Source organism: Rhineura floridana, chromosome 1 (assembly GCF_030035675.1).
Source record: "Rhineura floridana isolate rRhiFlo1 chromosome 1, rRhiFlo1.hap2, whole genome shotgun sequence".
Lineage (NCBI taxonomy): Eukaryota > Metazoa > Chordata > Lepidosauria > Squamata > Rhineuridae > Rhineura > Rhineura floridana.
In genome coordinates this window covers 146,341,745-146,357,740 of record NC_084480.1, presented here as the reverse complement: position 1 = coordinate 146,357,740, position 15,996 = coordinate 146,341,745, and the positions used below count along the sequence as shown (strand labels likewise).

At 42.8% G+C, this 15,996-nt stretch overlaps 1 protein-coding gene across 2 annotated transcripts in view; it reads right to left on the bottom strand.

Annotated features, from left to right (window-relative positions):
* LOC133388889 (prolow-density lipoprotein receptor-related protein 1-like) overlaps positions 1 to 13,259 on the bottom strand; it is a 47,923-nt gene extending 34,664 nt beyond the window's left edge. Inside the window, exons 1-8 of one of the 2 annotated variants that reach the window (XM_061635397.1) lie at positions 13,090 to 13,259; positions 12,013 to 12,126; positions 7,624 to 7,743; positions 4,628 to 4,855; positions 3,579 to 3,692; positions 3,358 to 3,477; positions 2,125 to 2,250; positions 121 to 327 (exon numbers count right to left, since the gene is read on the bottom strand). In XM_061635397.1, coding sequence (XP_061491381.1) covers positions 121 to 327; positions 2,125 to 2,250; positions 3,358 to 3,477; positions 3,579 to 3,692; positions 4,628 to 4,855; positions 7,624 to 7,743; positions 12,013 to 12,126; positions 13,090 to 13,168 — 1,108 coding nt within the window. In that variant the 5' untranslated portion in view covers positions 13,169 to 13,259. Of the gene's footprint in view, positions 1 to 120; positions 328 to 2,124; positions 2,251 to 3,357; positions 3,478 to 3,578; positions 3,693 to 4,627; positions 4,856 to 7,623; positions 7,744 to 12,012; positions 12,127 to 12,848; positions 12,877 to 13,089 lie in introns of those variants that run through there. The other variant, XM_061635407.1, reaches the window with a different exon arrangement.
* Positions 13,260 to 15,996: the final 2,737 nt, after the last annotated feature.

The following is a 15,996-nucleotide window of genomic DNA, read 5'->3' as shown; positions in this document are numbered from 1 at the left end:
CTTGCAGGGAAGGAAAGGGGTGCTGAAATGTTTGGCTAAGTCGCTCAGTTACTCCAAGCATACACTAACAGCTTTACTTAGATAAGGATTCAGCTACTCCAAGTATATTAACAGCTTTACCTGGATAGAGAAGCATCTCATTTTTTCCTGGCAAATAGATATGAAGCTTCTTCCCTTCATCAACCCAATAATAGGTTTTCCTTAACAAGTCATAGGCAACAGAGCTGGGCGTTGTCCTTGTAGACACTAGAGCCTCCAAGTGGTGAGTTTTTACATCCAAGAGAGCAAGATCATGCCCAACAGCCAGCAGTATTTTGGTAGCACCGTCTGAAAGAGATCTTTCATTATCAGCTCATGCCTGGAACACAATCCAGCTAATGGTGGGCTGCTGTAAGAACTCTAAGCAAGGACTAGATATCCAAGCTGGACCCCATAGCCTTGCTTGCTAGAGTCATCCTTTATAGGAGGCATCTGTGAAATGTCTCTGCTAAGTAGCACTGTGTAGTTTGATATACTCCCAAACTAAGGCATGCTCTAGCTGGCTGGGAACTTCCATCTTGCATAACTTGGGCTGCCATCCCAACAGCACTTACCTGGGAATAAGCTCCACTGAATTCAACAGGACTTACTTCTAAGTAGCCATTGTTAGGGATTGCCCTATTAAGGTTGGTCCTTTGTCTGGCAACTCGATATTGTATACAGTCTTAATTAGATATATTCCCAGGTATCTTAAATTGGAGCCAGGATAATACTGCTATTATTTTACTTCATTTACAAGGTCCACCCCTAACTCTGCTGGTTTTTCTGAGTAAAGGCTAAGCAGGTGCTTCATAATACACCATCATACAGAAATGAAACTACATGGTCAGTCAGCAACTTTTTGTATTCTAACCTCACAGAGTGCCTCTTAAGAACATGTTGTTAGCTTGCCTATATGAAGTCATTTTTTCCATATGCCGGACTAAGTGCCAGAACAGACTGCCTGGCCAGTATTTAGTTCCATTTCTAGCAAGGACTATTTTAGCTATGATGGGTAACACACATCACACTTATACCCCCCATAGAGGCTCTTTTAGTTTCAAATCCTCCCATTCCCCCTCCTTTGGGCTCCTGGGATGTCTTCATGTGCAGTCAAGCTACATATAGGAAGCAACACACCATTTTTTTTCCTCTTGAAGAGGCACAATGGTGTTGATCCAGGTTAAATCCATTATGATGCATTACCAACTCCACTGATAAAGTAGCTGGGCTCAAAGTCCCATGCACTTATGAAAATATGGGACAGGTTGGGTTGGTATAACTTTATTCTGTATTTCGAGGTTAACTGGGCCTGCCAACTGCATTTCAAGTAGGCAATTCAACATGTGATATTTGTCATGGACATGTTAAGCCTTCTTGGTGACCCACCACACACAGGAAGCCTCTTCAATGGCAGCTTTTGTACTCAGTATTTCTGGTCAAAAGCCTGTGCTCTCCTCTCCAGTTATAGTACTGTCAGTACCTTTAAGAAAATGGCAAATCATACCTTTTCCCGCTGCTTAAAACCCTTGGAGGTTTGAGGAACCTGGAGTTAGATATCTCAACTAACCTTGCAAGCAACACCCTTAGAATGGCCTGTGTCGTCGTTTGAACTTCTAGTTATAAGATTTGCATGGAAGTGGAGGTTTGTCATGAGGTTTAGTTCACCGAAGTTTAAAACCACAAGAGATTCTTTAGGATATTCTACAGCCTGTTACACAATGCCAGAAGAGCCACTAATCTGTGGCTGAGTTAATTGCTGCTGCTACTTAGGCACATTTCGAGTGCCTGCCGAACATCATGACAGGCACTATTACCAAATGAAGTACCCTGGGACACTTCAGATTACACCTGGGCCTGCTCAAGCAGGGAACCAGGGCCTCAGCAAGGGCACACGATCAAGGAGCCCCACATTTCACAAAGGAAAGGGTTGAGTGGAAGATCTGCCTCCTGAAGTGCTATTAAAAGCATCACACATGCACATTTAATTGTGCCTTCACCTCTGCAACAAATGTACTAACCTTTGCCAAGCTAGGCAGTCTTGTTTCCCCACCCCCTCCATTAGTGTCCCAAGCTAGAATCCATTCATGCATCTGAAAGGCTTACCAGCACTCTTACAAGTAGTTCTGTTGGAGAGCCTGTACCCTTGGACACAGTCACAGGTAAAAGAGCCCACTGTGTTGTTGCACAACTGGCTACAAGGACTGTACGGCATTTCACACTCATCAACATCTGCAATAAACAAACAGAAAACGCCATGTATAGAAGTTCCTGCAGACTGTGGAGGTCAGCCATGGCCATGAAGTGCTAAGAGGAAGTAGTATTAGCTTCTTAGATTATTATGCTATCCTGACTGCTTACTGGAAACAGCACATGAGCCCTATTAACCAGGAAAAGGGACACGATAGCAGGAGGGAATTTCCCTTCATATGTACCTATTTAGGAAAGTTGTTCAAGTTAGCCCATCAAAGGAACATGTTGAGCCTAGTTAAAGTGGCACAAGGCTTGGCTAGTTTTACTTCTCCTTCAGTACCAGGTAGCAGTTTGCCAGCTGGATCCTAGGCATGACAGAGGTTCCAGGTTTTTATTATGGAACTGGCATGTGCTCCACAAAGATGGCGGTACTCCTTATTCTGAGCAGCCAGAAATGTTCTGCCAGCTTCCTGGAGCATTACAATGCTAGGACTTAGCTATATAATTAAAACTCAAGAGACTGGGGGGACCCTGCAGGCTGCCGTTTTAATGCAGGTGTATTACACAACATGTTCTTGACACAACAGTAGTGTGTTCATACTGCTTTAGTTTGCTCTGTGCTGCTTCCCAAATGCTACCCCATTGTTTCTGTTGGGAGGGGCTATCGCACAACAGAAGGAGTTCCAAAATAAGAAGTTATAAGAAGATTCCAGCAAAAGTTACAGGATATGCACTGACTGGAAATGAAGCAAAGTGACCATCCCAAACATTTTGCAGGCACTAACCATTGGAAGTGGAACCACACTGGACCACTTTGATAGCACTCTGAGAACAAATCATCATGAATGCACGATAAAAGGGGAAGGGCCCTGTTCTACATTGACCCAACCACTAAGCTCCAAGGCTGCCATTATCAGCAACTAAGCATTTATTGCAATCCTATGGCAACATCAGGGTCCTTACATGTAGTTGCCGTTAGTACTTCGATATACATCTATTTCCTTACTTTGATAGCTCAGGTATCAAGACCCTCAAGTCAACCAGGAAGGGTTTTCTTTAGAATGTATGTATGCTGGTTGCAACTTGCAGGTTTAGAGAACTTTCTCCAGTTCTAAGTAGTGAATTTCTGATTTTCTTTACCCTTACCTGCACAATTTTGACCATAAGCGTGAAGATTCCAGCCAGGACCACATGAACACCTCACACCCCAATAGGTCTCGGTACAATTCTCCATGCAGCCTCCATTGTTCAGAGAGCAATTCTTGCCTACATGCATAGAACAAAAGTTAAACAGAACTGACATCCTTTAACAGCCAACTAGAACATGGTGTTAATTGTTTACTATACAAGCATAAACTATTAATTACCGCAAGTACTGGGTTCATCAGTGCCATCTAGACAGTCTTTTACTCCATTGCACATTAGAGATTTCAGAATGCATTTCCCCTTATCACAAAGGATCATTTCTTCTGGGCAGTAAGCTGTATTCAAGAGTCCAAGTTAGTTAGGATTATGTACTGTTAAATGTTTTGGCAACCATCATTTGCAAGAATGTTTCTAGATCTAAAAAGCCCACACAAGTAAACTTGCTGGCCAGGTAAAAGCCACTCTCATGGTTTGGAAGACTCTTGTTAGCTTCCAGATTGGAAGTATCTTTAATGGATTGTTCTCCCAACTCTATTTCCAGGAGTGAGCATTTACACATTGACGGAGTGGACCTACAACTAACATAATCCTGTTTGTTACCTGGTAGAGGCCCCATTGTGGGCAGAAGTCCTTACCCAAATCAACCAGGTCCTAGGAATGTCCCTAGAATTTCCAGGTGTTGATGCTATATTTCGTTATAACCTGATGTCCTGGATTTGACAGAGGGACACCGTGGCTTGACCCTGCACGCTTTATTAGTGGCCAAACAACTAGTCTCACAACATTGGAAAGATCAAACTGCTCCCCAAACTGCTTGTTGGTCAGAGGATCTTCCTTCCCTTGCAGCATATGAAAGAGCTACTTTTACCCTGAAGCACAAATACATACCCTGAGATCTGAGACTCCTACCTGAAGCTGTTTGCATGCTTGGCATGCCATGTGGGCTCAGCCAGAGCCTATTCCTTCCCTTTTCCTACCTGACTCATTCTCCCCCTAGTTTATTTTTTAAAAACTTACATCTGGTTTTCTTAATGGCATTATTAACATGTTTTGCTGCTGCTGTCTTTTTTATTGGCCATGTTTATTCTTTGTATGGTTACAGAAAAAACTGGAAAAACCACTAAACCAGGCATAAAACGCTGGTCGTGTGAAATGTTTTCCTGTGAGTTTTTAAACCCCTAGCAAAATGGAATGCTCTGCGAGGGGAATTAATTTTACGTATAGATTAGTTGTCCCCCATACCCATCTGAAAGTAGATCAAGCTGCTTACCACAGACTTCTTCATCTGAGTGGTCACCGCAGTTGTCTATGCTGTTGCACTTCCAGTCCTCCATAACGCACACTTTGTTTTTACACTGCCACTGTCCAGCCAGGCAGTTGTTCAGAGGACAGTTTGCTTCATCTGAACCATCTTCACAATCCTTATGCTGATCACAGAGTTCCCATGGATCAATGCATTGCTTATTCCCCCGGCATGAAACTTTTTTCTCTCCACAAACTGCAATAATATTGTAGCATCAGCACAGATTATTTGCCCTCACTTCACTTATGTGGGGTGCTCCAACTGGGGGAAGTGGGCTAGGTAGACCAACAGTCTAACTCGCGGGCTGCTTCACATCTTCAAAGTTTAGGAAAGAAGCTGAGGAGCATCTTAACAGACTGTGGCATATAAAACTGCTGAACCGCTCAGAGGAAAGTTTTGAAGAGGAAGCCTATTTTCTTGATAAGAGACTTTCTCCCTACCATGCAATGGCATCAAAGAGCTTAAGTCACCTACATGCTAGTATCTCCCTTCTGGATAAAAAGGGTTGTTCCCTATAGGAGCCATTTACCTTCACCTTTCCCTAGCCCTAATAGAACACACCTTGTGTAGGTTTCAAAGAGCTTAGCAGCAGAGTTGCTACGAAGGGGCAAAATATTGCACTGACTTGCCTCTCAGAGATTTATGAAGCTGGTACTATCAACATGAGAAATAAGTCATGTCGTCAGATGATTGACAGGAGGGTGGTCACCTCCACCAGTCAAAGTTGATCCACAGAATTGGTGAAGCAGCAACCCCACCCCTGATACAAAGCCATTAGAAAAGCTGCCCCTTCTCACACCACACCCCTCACCAGTCTTGCTCTCCACCTTCTCAAGTGCTTTCATCGGCTGCAATGCATCCTACGGTTTCAGGAACAGGAGAAGCCTGATGCAGCTGGCCTTCCAGTAGCTGTGTCAGCTGATGGACAAGTGGGCACAGCTTGGGGGAAATGGCCTAACCAGGTCAATTTGGGCCCTCTGTTGAGCCAGGCCTGGCCTGCGGGCCAGAGATTCCCCATCACTGCTCTGTATGTTGGAGCCAAGTGCTGTAGGACACACACCCCCAGGATTGAGCACTGTAGAAGCCACCCACAGAAGTCCAGATGAAGGCACCCCCTTCTGCTCTCCTCCCCTGGATTGTCAGCTGGCAGTAGAAGAGCTGGGAAGCAGGGTCATTCCATCAGCCCTGCTGAGAGACCAGCTCCATCAGGCTGCTCCTGTTCTGGAACAGTTGGTTATTGAAAGAATTATTTAACTCAGGGTGGAAGACCTCAGGCCCCAGCAGCCACATGTAGGCCTCTGAGTAGGCCTCTATGGCTGGCCCTTGGGACTCTCCGTAAGCCACATCCCTCACCAGCCTTGCTTACAACCTTCTTAAGTGCTTTCCAGCCCTGGCTGGAATGTGTCCTTTGAACTGTGATAATACCTCTTGCTTACCTGAATGGAATGAGGTGTGTGGGAATATGCGTATTTTACATGGCTGGAAGGAAGAGCTGCATCTATTACTTCATCCGCCATAGATATGTGGCCCTTCAAAGGTTACATATGAGAAATGCTGCCCTTAAGGCTCAAGAAGGTTCCCCGCTCCCAATTAACTTTAAGAACTGGTGCCCAATTTTGCTTTTCCTGTTCCCTACCCACCCCATTTTACTTCTGTGTCATGTCTTCTATGAAACTCCCTGCCCTCAGGTTATGCTTTTGTTTTTATTGATTGTATGGAAGCTGCTCTGAGAGCCTTTAGCTGAAGGGTTAAAAACACTATATACAGCTTGTTCAGTAGCCATTCAGGTAGTTGTACGATGAGGGGGAAGCGGGTGGGTAAAGAGCAGCTTAAGGGCATGCTTGACAAGAGCCTTGGTAGCAATTCAGAAAATGTTGGCTTTGTCAGCTCTGGTACCCAAGGCTTTGGATCCCTTTGTACTCCATTACCCATCACTTCAATTGGTTTTTTGATAGATGCATAATGAAGGTTAGCCTGAAACAAAGGAAACTTTAGATCCCCGATGAAACAAGTGTTAGAAATACAGCCAGAATTTTTGTCAAAGTAACATTTAATCTATTTCAAAGTTTTTAAAAAAATGTTTTTATCCTGTCTTCCTGTAACATTTGAGCGGTATTTGCCTGTAATTCCCTAAAGATTAAAAGAATGCCGGTGTTATTTTATTCAACAGGATTTATATACTGCTTAATCATCCATAACATCTAAGCAGCTTACATGCTAGAATTGAGGCTGGGAGCTGAAACTTTGTGATCTTTTTATTCCTGTAAAACCATAAAAGCCAGCAAAACCATACATCCACTACCAGTTTTAACACTTGTCTGGATTTTGTCTGATCAAGCAGCCAGCCATGCCCAGAGATGGGTCTGCAACTTCACCGTACAGTTTTCGGGGAATGCCAAGTCTCGCCTTTTTATCCTTGCCTTTGACACTCGAGATACATAGTTTTAGGACTGACTATTTTTTGTGAAACCATAATTTTAGGATGTTTTAATGTTAAAACTGTTGTAACCCACCCCTGCAACTTTGGGTGAATAATACATTTAATATTATTATTAAATAAATTTCATTATTATTTATTAATAATAATACCAGGCTGATCCATCCAGTTGCAGTATAAGTCCTGAATAGAGTCCAAGACCTGCAGCTTAATTTGGTGCATTTTTACATAGCAAGTCCACCAAGTTCAATGAGCTTTTACTTTCAAGCATGCATAGGATTGTGGCCTTTATGCCAGAAGAAACCAGCACCCAAGGCAAGGATTCTCCAGCCAATCTTAGCATAAGGAGTTAGAAGTTGGCTTCTGGCTCAGCAGCTTCTACGCTAGAGGTTACCGACAACTGCAAAGTCTTCACGTAGTCAAGAACTATACAATAAAAGTGAGTGCTGGCATCAGTTGTGTTGCACACAGAGACAACTGGGGAAGCAAAGTGCCAAGCAATATTGAAAAAAGGTTTTTAACATACCACAGTTCTTTTCATCAGAGCCATCCATGCAATCACTGGTACCATCACAAAGCCAGGTAGCATCAATACACATTCCATTATTGCACTGCCATGCATTTGGGTCTCCATGACATTCTTCATCTGAATGAGAAAAGAGTATTTAGCTTGCTTAATGTTCCACTTAACACGAAGTGCCTAGATAGATACCCTCCCTTTTGAAGAACTGTTGCCTATAGGATAGTTGCCAAGGATGATTTTAGCAGCCTGGGAAGCTGCTTCACAGTCAACATTCACTGCAGGAATGCTACAATAAGAGCTCAAAGAGCCTGCATGCAAAATAAAGTAGATCTTGAGGCTCAAAGCAGAAGCAGCGCTTCCCTCAGATGCAATTCACTTAAGCCATTCCTGAAGATACAGGAGAATGAAGTCAAGCCAGTCAGTAAATAAAGCAGCTTATGCCAGACATCAGTGGCAACTACTCTGAAATCACCTGCCTGCTCACTCATGAGGCAAAGAAGCAGGAGCAAGAGTGACTGAATCATTACATTGCGGGGGAAAGTTCAAATGAACTTTTACAGCCACATCCCTACATTTCTTCTAGACAAGTCACTTGCTATATACTGTATACCCTTATTAACATAAAATTATTATGAATGTATAACTCAGCTTTCATATGCCAATATAACTTCGTATTCAGATCATTGGCTTCAAGGCCCTAGAATCATAGAATAGTAGAGTTGGAAGGGGCCTGTAAGGGCATCAAGTCCAACCCCCTGCACAATGCAGGAATCCAAGTCAAAGCATTCCCGACAGGTGGCTGTTCAGCTGCCTCTTGAATGCCTCCAATGTTGGAGATCCCACTACCTCTCTAGGTAATTGATTCTATTGTCATATGGCTCTAACAGTTAGGAGGTTTTTCCTGATGTCCAGTCAAAATCTGGCTTCCTGCAACTTGAGCCCATTATTCCATGTCCTGCACTCTGGGGTGACTGAGAAGAGATCCTGGCCCTCCTCTATGTGACAACCTTTCATGTACTTGAATAGTGCTATCGTATCTCCCCTCAGTCTTCTCTTCTCCAGGCTAAACATGCCCAGTTCTTTCAGTCTCTCCTCATAGGGCTTTGTTTCCAGTCCCCTGATCATCCTTGCTGCCCCCCTCCGAGCCTGTTCGTTTGTCTGCATCCTTCTTTAAGTGCGGAGACCAGAACTGGACATAGTATTCCAGATGAGGCGTAACCAGTGCGGAATAGAGAACTAATACTTATGATTTGGAAACTATACTTCTGATAATGCAGCCTAACATAGCATTTGCCTTTTTTGCAGCCACATCACACTGTTGGCTCATATTCAGCTTGTGATCAACAACAATTCCAAGATCCTTCTCACATGTTGTATTGCTGAGCCAAGTATCCCCCATCTTATAACTGTGCATTTAGTTTCTTTTTCCTAAGTGTAGAACTTTGCATATATCCCTTTTGAATTTCATTCTGTTGTTTTCAGCCCAATGCTCCAGCCTATCAAGGTCCCTTTGAACTCTGTTTCTGTCTTCCACAGTATTAGCTATGCCCTCCAATTTTGTATCATCTGCAAATTTGATAAGCATGCTCTGTACCTCCTCATCCAAGTCGTTAATAAAAATGTTGAAGAGCACAGGGCCCAGGACCAAGCCCTGTGGTACCCCACTCGTTACTTCTGCCCAGTTTGTGAAGGAAATGTTGCTACTTCTGCCCAGTTTGAGAAGGAAATGTTGCTAAGTACACTTTAAGTACGATTCTGGAGCCAACTGTGGATCCACCTGATAGTTGTTCCATCCAGCCCACATTTAGCTAGCTTGCTAATCAGAATATCATGGGGCACTTTGTCAAAAGCTTTGTTGAAGTTGAGGTATATTATGTAGGCAGCATTCCCACAGTCTACAAGGGAGGTTACCCAGTCAAAAAATGAGATAAGATTGGTTTGGCAGGATTTGTTCTTCATAAATCCATGTTGGCTCCTAGTAATCACTGCATTGTTTTCAAGGTGCTCACAGATTGACTGCTTTATAATCTGCTCCAGAGTTTTTCCAGGGATTGATGTTAGGCTGACTGGTCTGTAGTTCCCCGGTTCCTCCTTTTTGCCTTTTTTGAAGATAGGGACAACATTAGCTCTCCTCCAGTCATCCGGCACTTCACCAGTCTTCCATAATTTCACAAAGGTAATAGACAGCGGTTCTGAGAGTTCTTCAGCCAGTTCCTTCAATACTCTAGGTTGCAGTTTATCAGGCCCTGCCGATTTGAACTCATTCAAAGTGATTAGGTATTCCTTGACCATTTATCTATCAATCTCAAGCTCCAATCCTGCCCCTTCTACTTCATGTTTCCTGGGAGGGTCACAGATTCCTTTTTGGGAGAAGACTGAGCCAAACTAGGAATTGAGCACTTCTGCCTTTTCTTTGTCATCTCTTATCATTTTGCCATCCTCACTGAGTAGCTGTGCCACCGTTTCTTTCCTCTGTCTTTTACTACGGACATACCTGAAGAAAGCTTTTTTGTTGCTTTTAGCATCCCTCGCTAACCGCAGCTCATTCTCAGCTTTAGCCTTCCTGACACCATCCCTGCAATTCCGTGATACCTGCCTGTGCTCTTCCTTTGTGGCCTGGCCTTCTTTCCACTTCTTGTATGTGGCCTTTTTTGTTTTCAGGTCACCTCTAAGCTTTTTGTGAAGCCACATTGGCTTCTTCTGTTGTTTCCCACATTTTTTCTTTGTTGGAGTTGCTTGCCATTGCACTTTTAGAATTTCCTTTTTTAGAAACTCCCACCCATCTTGGACTCCTTTTTTCATTAAGGTGGCTTGCTTCATAAACCCAGTTTGAGTTTGGCTCAGATGATCAGTTTTTGCTTTCCCAGCTGAAACTGAAATAGAGCACCTAATAAGTTAAGGCATGAAATTGGTGTTCAGTTTGACAAAACCTATATTTTTTGCCAATGAAGCAAGCAATAGTTTTTGGCAGGGGGCAGCTAGATTTAGAAAATGGCTGAACAACCTGCTCCTGCCTGCCACTCTGATCCAATTCAGCCTGCCGCTCACGACTGCTTACAAACAAAAAACAAAACAAAACACAAATCCAGCCACAGACCTCCTGTGTAATTCAGCCCTTAGTTGCATGAAGCTATATATGGCATTCTAGGAGGCTGTTTATATAGAGTTACGGCTGTGCCAGGTAAGAAAATTAGGCTTTTGCATAGAGGGAAAAATCAAAGATACACCCATAAATTGCATCAATTATCAGATGATGTTCAGGTCAGGTACGATGGCTGGTGACTACTAGCTGCTCCATACCTGTTTGGGTAGGAGTTGGAAAACATTTGGTAGTTTGTCTCTAATCAGCTAAAGAGAAATTTTGAAACAAGCTTGCAAGAAACAGCTGGCCAATGGGTACATGCTCCAAGGTCACAGTGCTGGAATTAAGAGTAATAGATGCTCTTTTAAGCACTAGCTCAATGATTAGCATGCCATACATTTGTACACAAGATAGCAATGGGGTATTTACAAACAAAATTACAGAGGCACAATATACCTTACTCATAAGGAAGCCAACCCTGTAGAACAGTCTTCACAAATCTAGTGTTCTCCAGATGTTTTGGACTACAATCCCCATTCACCTGAGTCAGTATGGTCACAACAATAACAAGTTGCACCTGTGTGACACATTACAGCTGCTGAAATTATAGGACACTGGGCCCAATGTCCTGTAGGACCCTGCAGAGTTGCGCTGCGGACCGGAGAGTATTGAGCGAGCTTATGTGTGTGTGTTTGAATCTTTGCTAAATTGCCTGCAAAATTAGTCAGACAGAGGCTTTAAGCTTTAAAATAAGAAACAACTACTTTATTCTGGAAGTACATGTTTGATAGGAAAGTGTCCTATATCTAGCTAAGTTGGAGCAGGAAGCACTAAGCCCAGTACTCGCCCTCATGCTGGTGGAGAGGGAAAAACAAAGAAAAGATGTCTGCTCCCCTCTCAAGAAAGAAGACTGGAAAGAAGGGAAGGAACTGGGATCAACATCCTTTGCATATCAGTCTAGCAGGAAGGAAGAGACAACAGGAGATCAAAGGACAGGTATAGCCTAGCAACCAAGAGGTCTCTCTAGCTACCCTTTTTAACCCCATGCAGCCTCAACCCACAAGTTGGAGTTGAACCTCATACATTCCAACAGAAATCATCTCTTCTACACAACTATTAAAGGTGCAGGAGCCCTGTCCCCTTTGTCAGCTGGCCACCCTACTTGGGAAACTGCATAGCCATGAAATAATGTGGACTATTACAAGCCCATCCCAAAATGTTTGTTTATCAGAAGCAGTGTATCCAACCTTAGTCTCTAAAATGGGCTCTCAGCAGTTAACAAGCATACTGGATGGCTCTGAAAGACTTACCACACTGCTCATCTGAACCATCAGGGCATTCTTGTTCTCCGTTACAAAGCCACATCAAAGGAATGCACTTATCTCCACACACAGCTTGCTGAGAGATACTACAAAAGCTTCCATCTGTAGAAAGCAAAACAACATTGTCAGAAACTGACTGAGCAGCAATCATGGATTGCAACACTTCAAAACTAGGAGAAATACCCAAGGATCCAAGGCTTCCTTGGTAGTCAGAACCAGCATACAATCAGAGCCCTACTAGTATAGCCCAGCAGCATATTTCCCACAGTGATGGTCATCCTCCACATGCCTCCAAGAAGCCCACACACAAGGTATGAAGGCAGCAGAAACACAACTCCCTCTATTCCTAACCTCCAGCAATTACTGTTCAACAGTTTGTACTACTGTTAAAATCTGGAGGTCCATTTAGCCATTGGAGTACATAACACAGAGCATTATCAAACAAAATGGTCCCATTAGCACAAGGACTTCTAGTTGTTCCACCAAGCTTCCCCTTCCTCTCCAAATCTGGGTTTTCTCCAATCCTCTAGAGCAGAACAGATTTAGGGAGCGCATAAGGAGACAGAGGAAAAGTTCCAAAGCACAACCTAAAACCCTTGGGCTAACAGAACTACTACATTGGATACCATACTGGCCATAGCTATTTTACTTATAAATATCCTTGTAACCCACCAATTCATTAAAAAGATATACAATGGGAACACATAATAAAATAGTTAAAACATCAGAAAGTTATAGAATCAGCCAACGCACTTAATACTACATGCATGCTTTACTCAGTTCAGTTAGGCTTGCTCCCTCCCAATAAGTATTCAATGACCTACCATACAATTGCATATTAATTAAACATATATTCCTCCCTTCCCCCCAAAGGAGGGCTACAAACTCAAAAACGATTAAACAATGCAGTTTAAGTCATCTAAAAAAATGCAACCTTCAGAAAAAAGAGATACTTTCACTAGATACCAAAGCCCACCTAGCATGAAACACACCTTAGAAAGCCCCCATCCCCACTACGCCACCCAAACGCCACGTGACCGCTGCTAACTCCGCCCTCACACTCACGTCTATCAGGGAAGAGACCCCAGCCACCTGCGGTAGCCAAGAGCAACAATAACAGAGTCCGGAGCATAGCGCCCCCCATAATGCAAAAAAGGCGCGCAGGACCAGTAGCAGCACAAAAGACAAAGGCGAGCACAGAAAGATAAAGAGATGGGCGGGATGCAGCAAATTCGGCGCCCGGATAAGTTTTTATCCCTCGCGCAAGAGTTCCATTGGTCAGGGGCCGTGCGGCTGAGCGCCAATCAGCGGAAGCGGCCCAGCACCTCCGCCAGTCGGCTTGCATTTGCGCGCACCGGGGTGATGACGATGCGCGGCTGCCATCCTGAGGACACTTACCTGGGAAAAGCAGCACCGTTGCGCGGATCAGGCTTTTACTTCCGAGCAAACGCGACTGGGATCGGGAGGTGCACTGTCGGCGGACTGAGAAGCCGTAATCATAAAGCACCATATACCTTTGAAGTAAGGACCGCTGAATCCAATGGCAGTTACTTGGAGAAAGCCTGTAGAGGAACAGACTGCGCGGCTTCACACTTACTAGAGAGGAAGCCGCATTGGATGCAGTAGGACTTATTGCCGTGTAAATTTACACAAGATTACGCTGAAAGCCCCATCCAACTCAGTGTTGTTCCAGCCCCATCTCTTATATCTATAATAAGCTATTATTATAGCCCTATTTATTTAATTTGCTTGAGTTTTAATCTAATTTTGCTAAAGTAATTTGTTGCTCTAACAATATACTGTAGTTTAGTTATTCAATAAATATTCTAATTTATTTGTTCCTGGGTTTATATGGAGGTACTTCTGATGAGGACATGCTTTTCCTCCTTAAGGTTACTGTCCATCACTCCACCAACTAGGAGCTGGCTCCTGTGAATGTAACTGGTGGACATTCAACAGCTGAACCTTTTTCCTGGCCTCAAGATGGAATGATATAAGCTTCACCTGCTGAATTCTGGCCTTTTATTGCAGCTGCTAAATGCATAAGACCTCTGCTAGAAAAACAATGTTGGTATCAGGCACCCCCAAAGCAAACAAAGTCTCCATAGCTAAGGTGGGCTCAACCATATTGGGAATGTAGTCAAGTGCAGGGCACATGTTGAAGACAGCTTATCCTATGCTTTGTTTGAGTAAAGCTTTAGCCTAACTCAGAAGGCAAATATATACTGATATATCAGGAGTTGAAAATGTTATTTATAGTCTTATATTCAGAAGAAAAAACAACTCCCACTCAAAGAAAAGGCAGTTTCAAATACCAGTGTACCAAAGGTCTACAGCTTAGTGGTATCTAAATTTTGCTAAAAACATTATTATACTGGTACTTAAGAAACCACCAGGTGCAAGGCAGAAAAGATGAGTCAGTTCCACTATAATTGTGTCTTTAGGAACAAGGTTGTCCATCACACAAGCAGATGGGAAAGTGTACTAACAGCACAATCATATGTATGTTTATTCAGGTTAAATTGGGTTTACTCCCAACTAGTAAGTTGATTGCTTTCTTGTACTCACCTACCTAGGAGTACTCCCTATTGAATTCAATGGGATTTAACTTCTAAATAGGCATGTACAGAATTGTACTGTTGATCTTTATTTTGAGGCAAAAGCTGTCAGTAGTTATAGATGCAGCTGTAGCTATTATGAAATGCACAAAACAGGTATAAGCTATTTAGAGGAACTCCATATTCAAAATCTTGACCCCTGCTGTTTAAGGAGTAGATCAAGCTTTCTCTGAAGATTCATAAATAATAAGTGGCAAAGCACAATGTTGAGGAGGCCTCATTTCGGCTATGTTTAATTGTATGGAAAATGTATGTGACATTGAGCTGTTGTCTACAAATAAGATCTTTATGTGGTATTTGTTTTGGAATTGCTTTTTAATATGTTTTTACAGATTTTTTAAAAAATATGTTTTTAAGGCATTTTATTTTTACGATGTGTTAAAGATGTTGTGTGATGTTTATAGTGTTTTGTTTGTCCTTTGTTTCCCACCCTGGGATCCTTCTGGGAGGAAGGGTGGGATAGAAATAAAATAAATAATAATCTTGCAGTATCTCTGTGCTCATGGTAGATACAGCATTACAATGTGTTTTATACCTTTCAGTGTTCCCCCACTGGTAGTAGAACGTGAAATGAAGAATTGTGTTATAAAATCTATATCATAAGCCTTCTTGACATCAGAAGTGGAGGTTTAATTGGGATTTGAACTTGTCATGTAAAATTGTGTCTAGAATGTGCATGCCAACTCTTAACTGCAATAGAACCAACCTTCAATCAAAGTAATCATGTTACTATATATAGTTCACTGCTCCTCCACTTTTGAGCTGGAATTCAACTTTGAAATGCAGATTTATGACCTGAATGTGAGCAGGCAGTTGGCTGTAATGCCCAAAAGCACATAATTGCAATTAAAAAGTAGTATGGTTTTGTTTTAAAAGAAATTGAGATCACATGGCATTTAAACTTAAAGACAATACTTCTTTTAAAAATTATTTTAATTTGATTTTACACAAATTTCTATTCAGTGAAAGAAAATTAAAGTTCATAATCCCATAAAAGGTTAATAATATTTTGTCAGGCATTCTGGCTGACAGCCCTTGCAGCCAGGCACATGATAGTTCAGAACAAAGGAGTACAAAACTGGTAATAAACCAACTCCACCTCTAAAATATCTTGAATTTCCTGCATCCTGTCCTTTAATACACAGCGGTGGTCCTTATTGAGACCTGTCTGGGCTAGAACTAGGAAAACATGGATCAGTTCACTACTGCCTACATGCAGGGCCAGCCCTAAGACAGTTTGCTGCCTGGGCGGACAGACAAGATGGCGCCCCCTCCTCATTCTGTGTATAGAAGACAACTGGAATGGCAGTTGAATCTTAGTTCACTGGTGATAATGGGATTGGATTCCCTGAGG